This window comes from Micromys minutus (assembly GCF_963924665.1).
Source record: "Micromys minutus genome assembly, chromosome: 25".
Lineage (NCBI taxonomy): Eukaryota > Metazoa > Chordata > Mammalia > Rodentia > Muridae > Micromys > Micromys minutus.
This window is the reverse complement of record NC_137960.1, coordinates 22,187,502-22,201,171: the sequence shown is the minus strand read 5'-3', so window position 1 is coordinate 22,201,171 and position 13,670 is coordinate 22,187,502. Positions and strand designations below refer to the sequence as shown.

The 13,670-nt window shown below is 40.5% G+C and overlaps 1 protein-coding gene across 2 annotated transcripts in view; it reads right to left on the bottom strand.

The window, feature by feature from the left end:
• The window catches only part of VPS26A (VPS26 retromer complex component A), a 29,305-nt gene extending 15,944 nt beyond the window's left edge, over positions 1–13,361 (bottom strand). Inside the window, exons 1-2 of one of the 2 annotated variants that reach the window (XM_080937535.1) lie at positions 13,254–13,361; positions 7,423–7,572 (exon numbers count right to left, since the gene is read on the bottom strand). In XM_080937535.1, coding sequence (XP_080793661.1) covers positions 7,423–7,572; positions 13,254–13,256 — 153 coding nt within the window. In that variant the 5' untranslated portion in view covers positions 13,257–13,361. Of the gene's footprint in view, positions 1–7,422; positions 7,573–13,253 lie in introns of those variants that run through there. The other variant, XM_080937536.1, reaches the window with a different exon arrangement.
• Between the last annotated feature and the right edge of the window lie 309 nt (positions 13,362–13,670).

Genomic DNA, 13,670 nt, shown 5'->3' with positions numbered 1-13,670 from the left:
GCTACAAATATCCTCAGCCCCTTAAACTTAGATATTTAATCTGAAAACAAAAAGTATATGCAACCTATCAACTGTACAACTTTTTCCATCTTCTCAACAGCTAGCAGGCAGGGGTGGTGCACGCATCTAGTCACAGCAGTGGAGAGGAAGAGGCAGGAAGCCAACCTGGTCTACAGAGTAAGTTTCAGGACAGCCAGGGCTATTACATAGAAAACCCTGTTTATAAAAAACAAAGTAAAAGGAAAAAAAATGTGCTATGGGATTAAGTGAGTGGTGCAGAGCTGTTTCCTTCTTCTAACACTAAACTTCTGGTAGCCATCTAAATAGGATTTAGAAGATGGGTAAACACATACTTCTTGACCCAAGTCTAACAGGAGAGAGAGAGATGCAGAAGAGAGGCTGTTGATGATAGGGCACTGTCACCTACCCTGGTAGTAGCATTAACTGGATTTGAGGCAGCAGGAGATTCTGGAAAGAGTCTCTTAGCAGCGGTACAACCTGCGCTTGAATAAATGTGTGGAAGAGATGTGAAGGCAGTTGCCTTAGCTGGCCACCATCACAGCCCCCGGCTGCTCTGCCCATACAGTTACCTCACTGCAGTGTAGAGACTAGATGCTCCAGCAAGCCCATGCTGACTTCAAACTCTGAATTCTCCTGCTTCAGCCTATGGATTCCAAGTGTAAGCCAAAAGCAGACACTCCTTTGTAGTTTTCAAGGTCTGTTTGGGTTTTTATAATAAGCAACTAATCCTGCCAAAAATCAGAAAACCTAATTTCTCACTTTTCCTTAATAACCTATATTTACTCTGGAAAAAAAGAGTATAAAAATATTTATAAAAGACGAGTACTTAAATAAGGTTCACATATAACCAAGCTTTCAGGTATGGTATCACTCATCTTCAATTCCAGAACCTGAGAGGCTGAGACACAAGAATCAAGAATTCAGGTCTATCCTAGACTGCATAACAAGTCCTAGGCCACCCTACACTACAAACACATACTCTGTCTCAAAAGTAAATGAATTACCAAAAAGAAAAAAAAAAAGTATGTTTGGGGAGTGGGATAGGTTTAAACAACCAGAGTTTCTAAGAACAGTGGTCAATAATGCCCCTTAATTTTATTTTGTCTGATATTGTACTAGGATTCTGCTCTGCTCTCATATTTTTAGCAAGAATACTACAAAGATAAAGCTGTATTTTTCTCAGTGTGTCCATATTAGGAAGCATAAATCCAAGGATGATCTTACACTCCCCTAACTCTCAGATGCTGGCATCACAAGTGTTGCTCCTCCTAGCTACACCATATCAGTTTGTTTCAACATTAGTGCTGCTATTTCCAATCACTCAGTTAAGGGCATTTGTCCAGGTTCTCTATTGGGGGTGGGTGGGAGGGGTCTATTATGTAGTTCTGAGTGTCCTGGAATTTACTACATAGAACAGGCTGGCCTTGAACTCACAGAGATCCACCTGCTTCTGTCTCTCACATGCTGGATTAAAGATGTGCACCACTACTCTCCAATTTAAAGTTGGTATTTTCCTTTTATTACAAATAAGGATTTTGTGTAGAAATAGATGAGGCTGTATGTTTAAAAAGTGATGAAAACTGAAAGCTGGGAAAACAGGTCTATTTACACATTTCCAAACAATAAAGCAGTCTCAAAGCTCACATGTTAGCATGTGATATTCTATACAAGTAAATAGTGCTATCTTCATAACTTATATGTGTCAATGAACCATATACCATTTATAGTGTCACAGGAAACAGCAAAACATTTGTCCATTATTGTTACTAAACATTGTGCTGATCTAAGACCAGGTTCTAAGTTCTGTCTGAAGGATGTAGTCCATACCCACACTGCTGACAGGTACTATATAGACTCCCCTCACCTAAGTACTCAGCTATAAACTGTAATTTCAGACTAAACAGACACCTGATTCACTAATGCAACAGGAAAACGCATTGGTTAGTGTGGGCAACCCAGAACCATCAGGTCAAAGTAATTCACTATCACCAAGTATCAAGTCCTGGTCTAAGGACAAGATAGTAAAGATGTCCTAATAAAGCAAACTAGAAACAACAAAAAGTTATAATAATGTCACTTTTGAAAAACAATTGCCAATGATAGTAATTATAGATGCTTTATCTTGATTAAATCAAACAAGGTCTCAAATTTCCCCTTCTGTAACAGAACTCATTTTTATAGAATGACAGTTTTGACAGCCACACGTAATTATTTTGACAAGAACTGCCTTCAAATTGGGTGTGGTATTACACATCCTCAATCCCGACAACTCTGAAACAAAGACAGGCTGATCTCTTAACAAACTCAAGGTCAGCCTCATCTACATATTGGGTTCTAGGGCAGGCAGGTTTACAAAGAGACTGTGTTAAAAAAATAACAGTGCTTACATATAAAACTACTATAAAAAGAAAAGACCTTAAAAAAAAGCCCTTAAAGGCTGATATTTAAAAATCATAATTAAAGGAGAACAAGCTTCTTGGTTCAAAATGAGTTTTTACTTCATTAAGCTGTAGACAAAAGAATTTTAGCATTACTTAAAAACTCTCCAACTTTTAATTTTAAAGTGTTTTACTTTAAAGCTATAAATGCACAAGCTCACTAAGACAATGCAACTGAGAAGCAATTCTCTTTTCTGTAAGTAGTTCTGGGGCAAAGGTTATTAACAACATCAAAACTACCCCACACAAAACAGAGATTTACTCAAAATGTATAATGATCTAAGTGAGTGCACCACAGAATCCTGAGTAGAAGACACAAGTACAGTTTCACGACCTTCACTCAGGCTGTGGCTTCTCAGAAGTGCAAGTAATAACGTAATAGATAAGCTGGACTCCATTAAAATTTAAATTTTTTGTGCTGCAGAGATGCCACCAAGAAGTAGAAAGTGACACAGTAGTGACCACCAATGAACACACTTATGGAGTCAAAAAGCCCAGCAGTTCAAGGTCAGTCTCTGCTATAGAGACCACACCTCAAAAAAAAAAAAAAAAAAAAACCATGAGATAACACCTCACACTAAGGCAGGCACAATACGAAAGACAAGATCTGGATGTGGCTGCACACACCTGTATGCAACCCCAGCACTAGAGTGGCGGAAGCAGGAGGATGAAAATGAGTTTGAGGACAGCCAGGGCTATAAGAGACTGTCTCAATAATAATAAAAAGAGGAATAAAGTATCATCAAAAATATGGGGAAACTAGCGTTCTCATCAGCACTGGAAGAGACAGTGGTGCAGCTGCCCTACAAAGGTGACTGCCCCCTCCAAGGGGAAGCAGAGTTGGAGCACACCAGCAGCTCTGTTCCTGAGTACACAGCCACAAGGAGAGGATAAGACAGGGTCTCACTCTAACTCACACTGTAGTATCTCATAGTATATCACTCCTGATACTATGTTACATTCAGGTTAGTCCTGAGCTTGCAGCAATTCTCCTGCCTCAATTTTTCAAATGCTAGGATTACAGATGTAAGCTACAACTAATTTGGCAAATCCTTTACCATTTAGACATGATATATCAAGAATATTATTCAAAATAAAATAGATTTTTAACCTGCAATTACATGGGGAGGAGGGTCCTAACAACATGCTAAGTGATACAGTCATTAAAGGACAACAGTATGTAACTATGTAACTACTCATGCTAAATAGCTAGAGCAGGTAAAGCCATAGGAAGCAGATAGAGGTCACCAGGGAAAAAGCAGTGACTACTAATAGGACAAGAAGGTTTTGTCATGCAAAAACTTTCAAGATATGGTGTGCTAAGATTAAAAAAAAAAAAAGTAATACCATTAGGCTGTGTGGTTAAAATGACAAAATAGGGTTGGCAAGACTGTTCATTAAGTCAAAGCATTTGGCACCAATACTGCTGGCCTGAGTTTGATCCCTACAACTCACCATGATGGAAAGAAAACCAACTTTCACAAATTGTCCTATGACCTCTATACACATGCTGTGGCATACACTTTCCCTACCCCCACACAAAATAAATGTTTTTAAAATTTTTAACATGAAAAATGCCTATAAATCCTTATTATCTATATATTCAACAAAACATCAACAACAAAAATTAAAATAGGTGAAAATTTTCCTGTTGTAAGTCAGAATAACAAACATGTAATAATCATTCTTAATAACATACAATGGTTTACTAATCTGAAAGACCACAGAGCACTACAGAATATCTAGGAATAATATGTCTGATAAGCAAAACAAATGCCTTTTATAAAAGAGGACAAGAGAGCTTTCTTGAATGGAGCTAAAATATCTTAAAATTTAAAATACAGTTTAAGAGAATGAGGTAGTACACTTGCTACCCAAGCCTTGAAAAGATAATGTTAGCCCAGTGAAAGGAACCACATTCAAAGGCCACAGTGTGATTCCATTTATATGCAATGTCCAGAACAGGAAACAAGATAGATTTGTAGATGAGGGATTTGCAGGTAGTGGATTCTGATCAAAGGGATAAGTGTTCTGAAGTCAGTAAAGGTTACACAACTCTGCAAATACAGTAGGCAGCAATGACCTGATTAGGGCCAATTTTATGGTGTTTGAATTACAACTTAATTAGAATATTCCAAAGGAATGAAGAAAGATGTACATGCCACAAATAAGCCGCCAGAACAGAACAAGGAAGCAACAATAGACCACATGACCTTTGCTTTATGACAAAGGTGACATTATAGCATGGTGAGAGGAAGGGATGGCTTGTTCAATATATGCCAGGGTTAATTACAGATCAAAGTGTGGGAACACATTTGACTTCTACAATACAATACAATCAAAATCAATTCTAAACGAACTAAGGACCAGACAGGAGACATGATGTAAAAACTCTGGTGAAAGAAAACAGGATAACTTTGTGTCATGGCTGTAGCTGGAAAATGTCTAAACCAGATCTTAATGAACAAAAAGGAAATATCAAACATCTACTAATGAGGAGAAAGAAAGAAAAAACTGAGTGGAAAGTCAAGTCGAATAAAAAAAAAAATAGAAGGAATAAAAACCAACCAAACCAACCAAACCAACCAACCAACCAGGTATGGTGTTGAACAGCTTTAATCTGAACACTCTGGAAGTAGAGGCAGAGATAGGCAGACCTCTATGAGTAGGACAGCCTGGTTTACAAACTGAGTTCCAGTCCAACAAAGGCCACACAGTGAAACCCTTGTCTTTAAAACACACACACACACACACACACACACACACACACACACTAATGAAAGGAAGGAAAAAAAAAAGACAACTCTACAATTAAGTTAATAAGACCTTTTTTCTCTTTAGACAGGTTCTCATGTAGCCCAGACTGGTTCAAACTTGAAACCCCAGGGTATCACCACACCAAGTCTTTATAAAAGACACTCATCAAACACACAAAGTGAGATGGCTCAGCAGGTAAAAGTGCTTGCTATGCAAGCTCCAGAACCATGTAAAAAGACCAGATGTGGCTCATATCTGTAGTCCCAGTCCCCACACTGCAACAGTAGGATAGAAGGTGGGAACTGGAAAACCAGCCAGACTATGTATGTGCAACCAGGAACAATGACAGTAAGAAAGAGCCCCTGACTCTAAAACAAGGTGGAGGAGCAAACAAAATACAGAAACGTTGTCCTCTGCCCTCCACATGCTCTCTGCATGCCCAGACTCCCATATTTCACACACAAACCAAATAAATCTTAAAATACATAAAAAGTCCTACACACCAATAAGAAAGTCAAATTAAGTCAATTTTGTAAACTGAGCAAAACTTGGAAACAGGCAAGACAGTCTTCAGTAAGCGAATGGAAGAAATAAATATGTTGGTATCCATACAAAAGACACATACACACGTTTTGAGATACCTTGCTCTGTAGCTCAGGATAGCCTGAAAATCACTATGTATGTAGCCTAGGGTATCCTCAAACTTGAATCAACTCACCAGCCTCTTCAGTGTTCTCAATGCTGAAAAGTATAGAAATGAGCCATGGCCTCGCACAAAAAAAATATTATTTAATGTTAAAAACAAATGAGCTACCAAGTCACTAAAAGATACTGGTAACAGAAATTAACCTAAAAAGCCTACATAATGCATGATTCCAACTACATGACATTCTAGAAAAGGTAAATCATAGAGAGTAAAATGATCAGCAGTGGCCACAGGCTCTGGAGATAGGTATGGGCACAGATGCAGGGAGGCATGAACAGTTGAAGCAGAGGGCACTTTGCAGGATGATTTAGCCTTTCTGCATGATGTTCAAATGATGGGTACATAACAACAGTATATGTTTGTCAAAATCCATACAACATATATCAATGAGAGTGAACCTGATCTAAAGCTATGAACCAATCTACCAATACTGGTTCATCAATTCTTTGCTTCTTCCTTTTTAAAGAAAGGGTCTTCAGTAACCCAGGTTGGCCTTGAGCTCCCTATGTAGCTAAAGGTGACCCTAAACTCCTCATCTACTGCCTCTACTGCCCAAGCGCTAGGATTACAGACACATACCACCATGGCTGACTTTAATTCATTAATTTTTTATAATCTACCAAATTAAACTGGACATAGTGGTTCATGCTTTCAATTCCAGAACTTGAGAGGCTGACACAGGAAGACTAAATCACTGTAGTCTAAGGTCAGCCTGTGTTACAAGACCCTAACTCAATATATAATAATAATAATAAGCAAATGTTATATTGTTATGTTTTATATGAGGGCATGGTGAAGAAGAGGCAACATAAAGAACTTTGTATTTTACCCATATTTTTTTCTAAAAATCTGAAACTGCTCTAAAACAATTAAGGGTTAGCCAGGTAAGGTAGTGCACCCCTGTTACCTGGTATTTCAGAGGTGGAAGGCAGAGGGACCACAAATTTAACACAGGAGTTTGAGACCAACCTGGGCTATGTGATACAAGAAGAAAGCAGAAGAATTTTACGCATTATTGAGTAAAGAAAGAGCAAGAGATATGAATATTACAGAATAAGGTATCTTAAATGTATCTAGCCATACACACACATTCCAGAAGAGCTGAGGCCCCAGGATGAAGAGAAGAGAGCAAATGACATGTAATGATAGCACAGAAGAGAAAGCCATATCCCAAGAGTCAGAAAGAACCCTTCCTAGGCCACACCAGACAGCCACTCCACAGTTCTCCAACTCTGTTAAAGAAGAAACTCTCCAAAGTTTAAGATACAGTTACTAGCAAAAAATGTAGTGAAATTCAAAGACTCTGCTCCTAACATTGTTCCACAGAATCTTCCATTACTGTTGTTTTTAAATCATCAAGGATTTTAGTTGAGCTTCAGAAAAAAATTCTGTTTCTAATACAACCATTCAAATTTAGAGACAGCACAGACTATTTTGATAACTAATTCTAATATCCTAAAATTAGGTAACTGTCAAACCAACTCTCAAATAAAAGCTTACCTTTCCTGAGACAGATTCTCCATCATAGAAGAGATAATGTTTCTCTACTTTGCCATCTTCCGTTTTCATTTCTGCCAACTTCCTGGTCTCTCCATCATTAAGGGCAACGTCAATCTCACAGATGGGACCAAAAAAGCCTCCAAGAAAACTCTGCAATAAAATAAAAATGCTCATGATTATCATATTTAGACAGTCACTACACTTTGAAATTCAAACTCAATTACTTTTAACATAAAGCCAACCAGATTACTAATTTGAGTTTGCAAGAAATAAAAAAAGTTATCAAATTCTACATCCAAACTGAATGGAGGCATGTGCCTCACACACACATGCATTCAATCAGCATGACTCAAACCAAAGCAACAATCCCAATGAGCACAGCACACACCGAGTTAACTCTGAGGCCCACACAATCCAGAGAATAGATTTCATGTTACAATTTTTACTACCAAAACCAAAAACTTGAACATGCTCTAACTTCAACCATTTCTACAAGTAACCTACATGATAATCAGAATCTAACATTAACATCCAAAATGTAGGAACTCAATTCCTTGCATCCAAGTTTGAAAAGCTGCATCTTATTACATCCCTTTGAGGCTCTTCCATCAGAGAAAAACTTTCACAGTCCAAACTACTCCCTTCAAGCTCAGTGTTATCACAGTGAACTAATTACTCTGCTCTATCAGGTCTGGACAGAATGTGTCTCACCACGTAAGACTTTTAAGTAAACCTGGTACTCACATTAGAAGCTAATAAAATTCCCATTAATATTTCCAAAGAAAATAGATGCACACTGTAATTTCAGATAAGAACCTCCCAATGGCAAAGCACACTTAGTTGGCAGTGTAGCAACAGTGAGCAGATCCCAGTCATGGTTCTGACATTTAGACACAGCTAAGATGTGCTATGAGCACTAATGAAGATATTCTATTCTTTAAACTGTAAAGATGGTAACTTCTCATCACACTGACCTTTATCCTTTCTGGTGTCTGTGCTTTTAGATGGGGGTCCTTCTGCTGCTCCATTTAGTCTCTACTAAGAGAGCTCGAGCAGTCCTCTAACACCAACCTTCCAAGCAGCTAGCCCCACAGCCACACCCCTCCATGCCAGCGCCTATACCATCCCTCTTCCTAATCTGTTCTGCACAAAAAACAAAGTGACAGCTTAAAAGCACACATCTGATCATCACGTTAAATAAAATAATCTCAAAAGATAAATACCACAATTCTTATAGAATCTATACTTAACTACACATAGAAAACATACACACATGTGCATGTACACACACACCTACCTGATCAGACTACTTTTAAATATTCCAACTGGTTTGAAAGCTTGTAAACTGGACTACTTTAGAGTAGTTTGGGACCAGAATAAAGGCCCCATTAAGTTATATGCCTAGAACCAAGACTTCCTAGCCTGAGATCAATCCCTAGAATCCATATGACAGAAGAAGAAAACCAACACCCACAATTTGTCCTTTGACCTCCACACATACAGTGTGGCAAGCACCCACACACAATAAATGGTGGTAAATGACTATAATTTCAGCACTTAGGAAGCCGAGGCATGAGGCTCACCAAAAGCTCAAGGCAGCCTAGGCTATTCAGTGAGTTTCAAGACAGCCTAGGCTACAGAATAAGACCATGTCTAAAAACAGAAGCAAGCACACAACAAAGAACTTATGAGGTTGAGGTACTATTACATGGGATATATAGACTGGTCTTTTGAGACAGGGTCTCACCATATAATCCAGACTGGCCTCAAAATCACAGGGACCTAGCCTACCACTGCTTCATGAGTGCTGGGGTTAAAGGCAAGCACCATTATGTCCAATCCATGTGTTAATATAATAATAACACTTTATATGAGTGCTTGACATTCATTTTGTAGAGCTCATTAATATACACATTTTTTCACTTATTTAGTTGTGTATAAATGAGTGTTTTGGCCTACATGTAAGTCTGTGCACCATGTGGCATGCCTCATGTCTGCAGAGCCCACAGAAGACATCAGATCCCTCGGGACTATAGTTATATAAGCAGTTGCTAGCCGTCATGTGAGTGCTGAGAATTGAACCTGTGTTTTCTGGGAAAGTAGTCAGTGCTTTTAAACACTGAGCCACTGCTCCAGCCCCAATATGTAAAATCTTGGGTACGCTGACTTCAAACATGCTATTTTAAATACATGTACAATGTATTATTTAATGTGGCTTACAGATAGACCTACCAGCTCCCCAGATATAATAACCTTAATAATGAAAGTAATTTGTGCAGAAGTTCATCAGATATGGCTGTCCTCCCTTGTCTTAGAGTCACCTGACTCACTCACCCCTTGATGACTGACTCACCTCTGTAAGGGATTGACCTGATAGCCTAATGCAAACTAAATTCTCCCCACTTTGTTCTCACAGACTGAGGAAGAATATGACTTTCCCTCCGAGCTGTACACTCTAAGGACAGACATTTCATCTTTGCTCATCACTGGAAACAAGAGCCTGAACTATTTTACAGTTTATATAGGCTCTCAAATACCTGTGGAGTGCTACTTTTCAGTAGACACATGCCACTCTAATAACAGAAAATAAGTGACTACACACCAGAAAACGGACTGAAATCCATAACTGTTGGTGAAACAAGCCCTTCCTCAGAAAACCAGAATGAGTTGGGGCAAAGTCTAAGTCTGGAACTCATTAAGCATCAGTCCAGTCCTAGGGAGGACAGATAACGACAGTAAACAAGCCAAGGAACCTCCTAAGGTTATGTAGGTCACATGTGACACAATGACCAAATTGTTTTCACTATTTATATATTAACAAAAGAGACAATTTCTTTTTAAAAAATATTTTAAAATCTATTTATGCATTTCTTTTTAATGTACATGTTCTCTGTCTGCATATACACCTACATGCCAGAAGAGGGTATCAGATCCCTTTATAGATGGTTGTGATATGTGGGTGCTGAGAATTGAATTCGGGACACTGGGAAGAGCAGCTAGTATTCTTACCTGCTGAGCCCCTATATCATCAGCCCACATAAATCCCCCTTTTAAGTTTATGTATGTCTTTATTGTATGAATGTTTTGCCTAAGTGTATATTTGTTTACCATGTGTGTGCTAGGTCCTTGCAGGGGTCAAAAAAAGGGTAGCAGATCCTTGGCAACAGAAGTCACAGGTGGCTGTGAGCCACTGCGACAGTGCTGGGAATTGAATCCCAGGTCCTCTCTAAGAAAGCAGCCAGTGCTCTTAACTGCTGAGCCACCTCTCCAGCCACCATAAAAGGGACAATTTCAAATAACTAGAAACTAGTACGTTTAACATGCTCCAAAGACAACTACAACAATTTTCTTTCTGCAAAAATATTTTCTATCTTTTTTGAATCCGCTCTCAGCTGTGGGTCTGCTTTTGGGAGGCAGTGAGGACTGAGCCCAGGGCCTGAGCCTGTATTCTACTACTGAGCTATTAATACTCTCTCTGCCCCCTTCCCTGCAGCTTGAGCCTTAAATTTGAGATCTCTCTTATCTAAACTCCCAGCAACATTCAACACTATGCCCTGTGTCCCCAAGTCTTAAAAGTTGAAACTCCTAAAAGCAGTAAATTGTGAAATAGTGTATTTCACCCAAAAATTGTATGTGCAGCTCAAAATTGATTACTTGATATTTAGTAATTTCCACTATGTGCAACTCACTGAGGCAGCAAGGGAGGAAGGAAGGAAGAAAAACTGGCAAGAGGAGGAAGACAATGTACTCAAGTAGATGCCTATTTTAAACAGGGAAATTAAGTCAGATACATTCAACAAAGGCAACTGGCAGACTCCCCATCCCATAATGTCAGCATTAGTTCATTTGAGTTACAAACCAAAGGCAAGAAAATTAAATTAATTTTCTCCCCTAATTGGATACTTCCCAAAGCACTTAGACTTGGAAACTATGACAGATGTTTTACACATAAAATTATATGTGGCAACTTTTTTCTACATATATTCTCTATGTAACACACAGAACAGTCTTTTCTTATTTGAAATTTGACGTTTAAGGACTCAAATTAAGTACTATTTAAGCAAAATTAAATTGCCACTTAAGCTGCCAAAACACACAAAACACAGTTCTGCAATACGTTTCAATAATAGGGCAAGAGAGATGGCTCAATGGTTAAAAGCACTGGCTGCTCTTCCAGAGGACCCAGGTTCCAATTCCCCTCATCCACATGGCAGCTCATAACTGACTTTAACTACAGTTCCAGGAGATCTGAGGCCTTCTTGAAGCCCTCTCAGGGACCCAACAAGCGCATGGTGCCAAGACACACACTGTTTAGCATTACCATCTAGCAAAATTACACATGGATACATAAAAATGTAACAAAATTTTTGACCTCCACTTAAGAAAATGTATTAAGACTGCTTGATGTAAAGAAACAGAACTTAAGGAAAAGGAAAAACAAGCAAAATATATATGAAAATTTTTTTACAGTTTAAAAAAAAGAGAGAGAGAGAGACGAGCCCCAAGGAAGCAAGACTTCCACAATGTATTCACTGAGCCCACACACAATGAAACAGCAAATTCTCATACATACATGTGTGCCCATACAAAGGGTTTAAAGCTTTACTATTTCGTTTGGTAAATACCTTAAAAATAAAAAAGTTGCTCTTGAACGTAACTAGAAGGACTAATTACAAATGTAACCAAGGATAAATTACAAATGTAACCAAAGAGTAAGAAAACGGTTTAAGTTTTCTTTTCAAATTATAAACAATGAAGGGAGGGCTCCCTGATAGCCAAATAATTCCTTCTTAGTTATTTCTACCTTAAATTAATTTATCTAAACAAATGCTTAACTCTCCTGAGTCTGTAAGCTGCAAGGGAACAAGCAGCTTGCCTTGTTTATATGTCCCTGAACTCACCCAAAATAGGTGTTTAAGTAAACGCTCCCAGAAGGAACTTCTCCCATCCCCCAAACTCTGGAGAAAGCAACACGATTTCTGACTTAAAAGTTATTTAATCAAAGCAACGTTTTAAAAATAGACCAGCTGGCTGGCTGGCTTGAGCCAAAAAGTCTCAAGCAGTTTATCAAAAGTGGTGAGCTTGGGAAGGGCAGGTAGGCTCTCAAGGAGTATATGCTATATAACACGAGCTAAATGAGCTCCACTCTGAAGACTGCGGGCACGTAGTTAAACACTAGCGTGCCCAACGGTGCTTTCCATTAAGTGTGGTTAAGTGCTCTGATTTTCATCCCTCCCAGGACTCCCAAGACACTGCAACATCCCAAAGCGCTAAGTTGTAGAAACCGCTTAGGGAAGGAAGTGAAACCAAGTGCTTAAATCGGTGTCCTGGAGATAAATGAGGGTCTCGGTTCCGACACCCTTTTCTCTCCCCACCCCACTTATTCTACAAGTGCCAAAAGCCTCCACTCGGGTCACGAAATCGCAGAATGTCTCCACATCTAGCTTAAAGAAAATAAGCGGACTCTATCGAGCTCCGGACGAGGAAGGTGAGCAGGTCTCGCCAGAGTCCGGAACTGACAGGGCACTGACAGGGCACTGACTGTCCTCGGCTACCTTGGAAGGCGAGGCCGCGGGCCTCCGGCTGGGCGGGCTGCGGGTGCCCAGCCAGGGTCCCCACAGCCGGTCGAAGAAGGCGGGCAGAGGCTCCGACATGGCCAGGACAGTGCCACCGGCCGCAGGTGCTCAGGCCTGGCCCGGACCCGGCAGCCGTCAGGCCTCACCGCTCCGAGCCCCTTCCCGGCAGGCTGGGCGCCGCGCCCGCCGTTGGGAGTCCCGCCGCGCGCCCCGCGTCCCCGCGGGAACCGACTTCGCAGGCCGCCGCGCACTCACCATTGTCACCGCCGCTGGGTTCCCCACTTCACTCGGCTTTCCCTCAGGAGAACTCCCAGCCTGGGTGCCTGCGCCCCGCCGCCCGTCACGTGACCGTAGGCCACCAGCCGCACGTGACCACTCCTTTTCCTATTCTCCCCCCCCTCCAGCCCCGCCCCACTAGAGGCCCCGCCCGACAGGAAGGCCGTTTGGAGGCGGTGCCTCTCTGCCCCGCCCTTTGGTTGAGGGCGTGGTCTGTGTGGGTGACATCAGGTGGGAGGAGTCAGAAATCTCTCTACCCAGTCCTTCAACACTAAATCTATGGAACTCCTCCCCCGGCCCGCCCATCTCCTCTTCCCTAGGGAAGTTCGAGACACTCCGGGGAGAAAGCAAGGGTTTGTGCCGGACCTGTGTCTTTGCCAGCTTGCTGCATTTCCG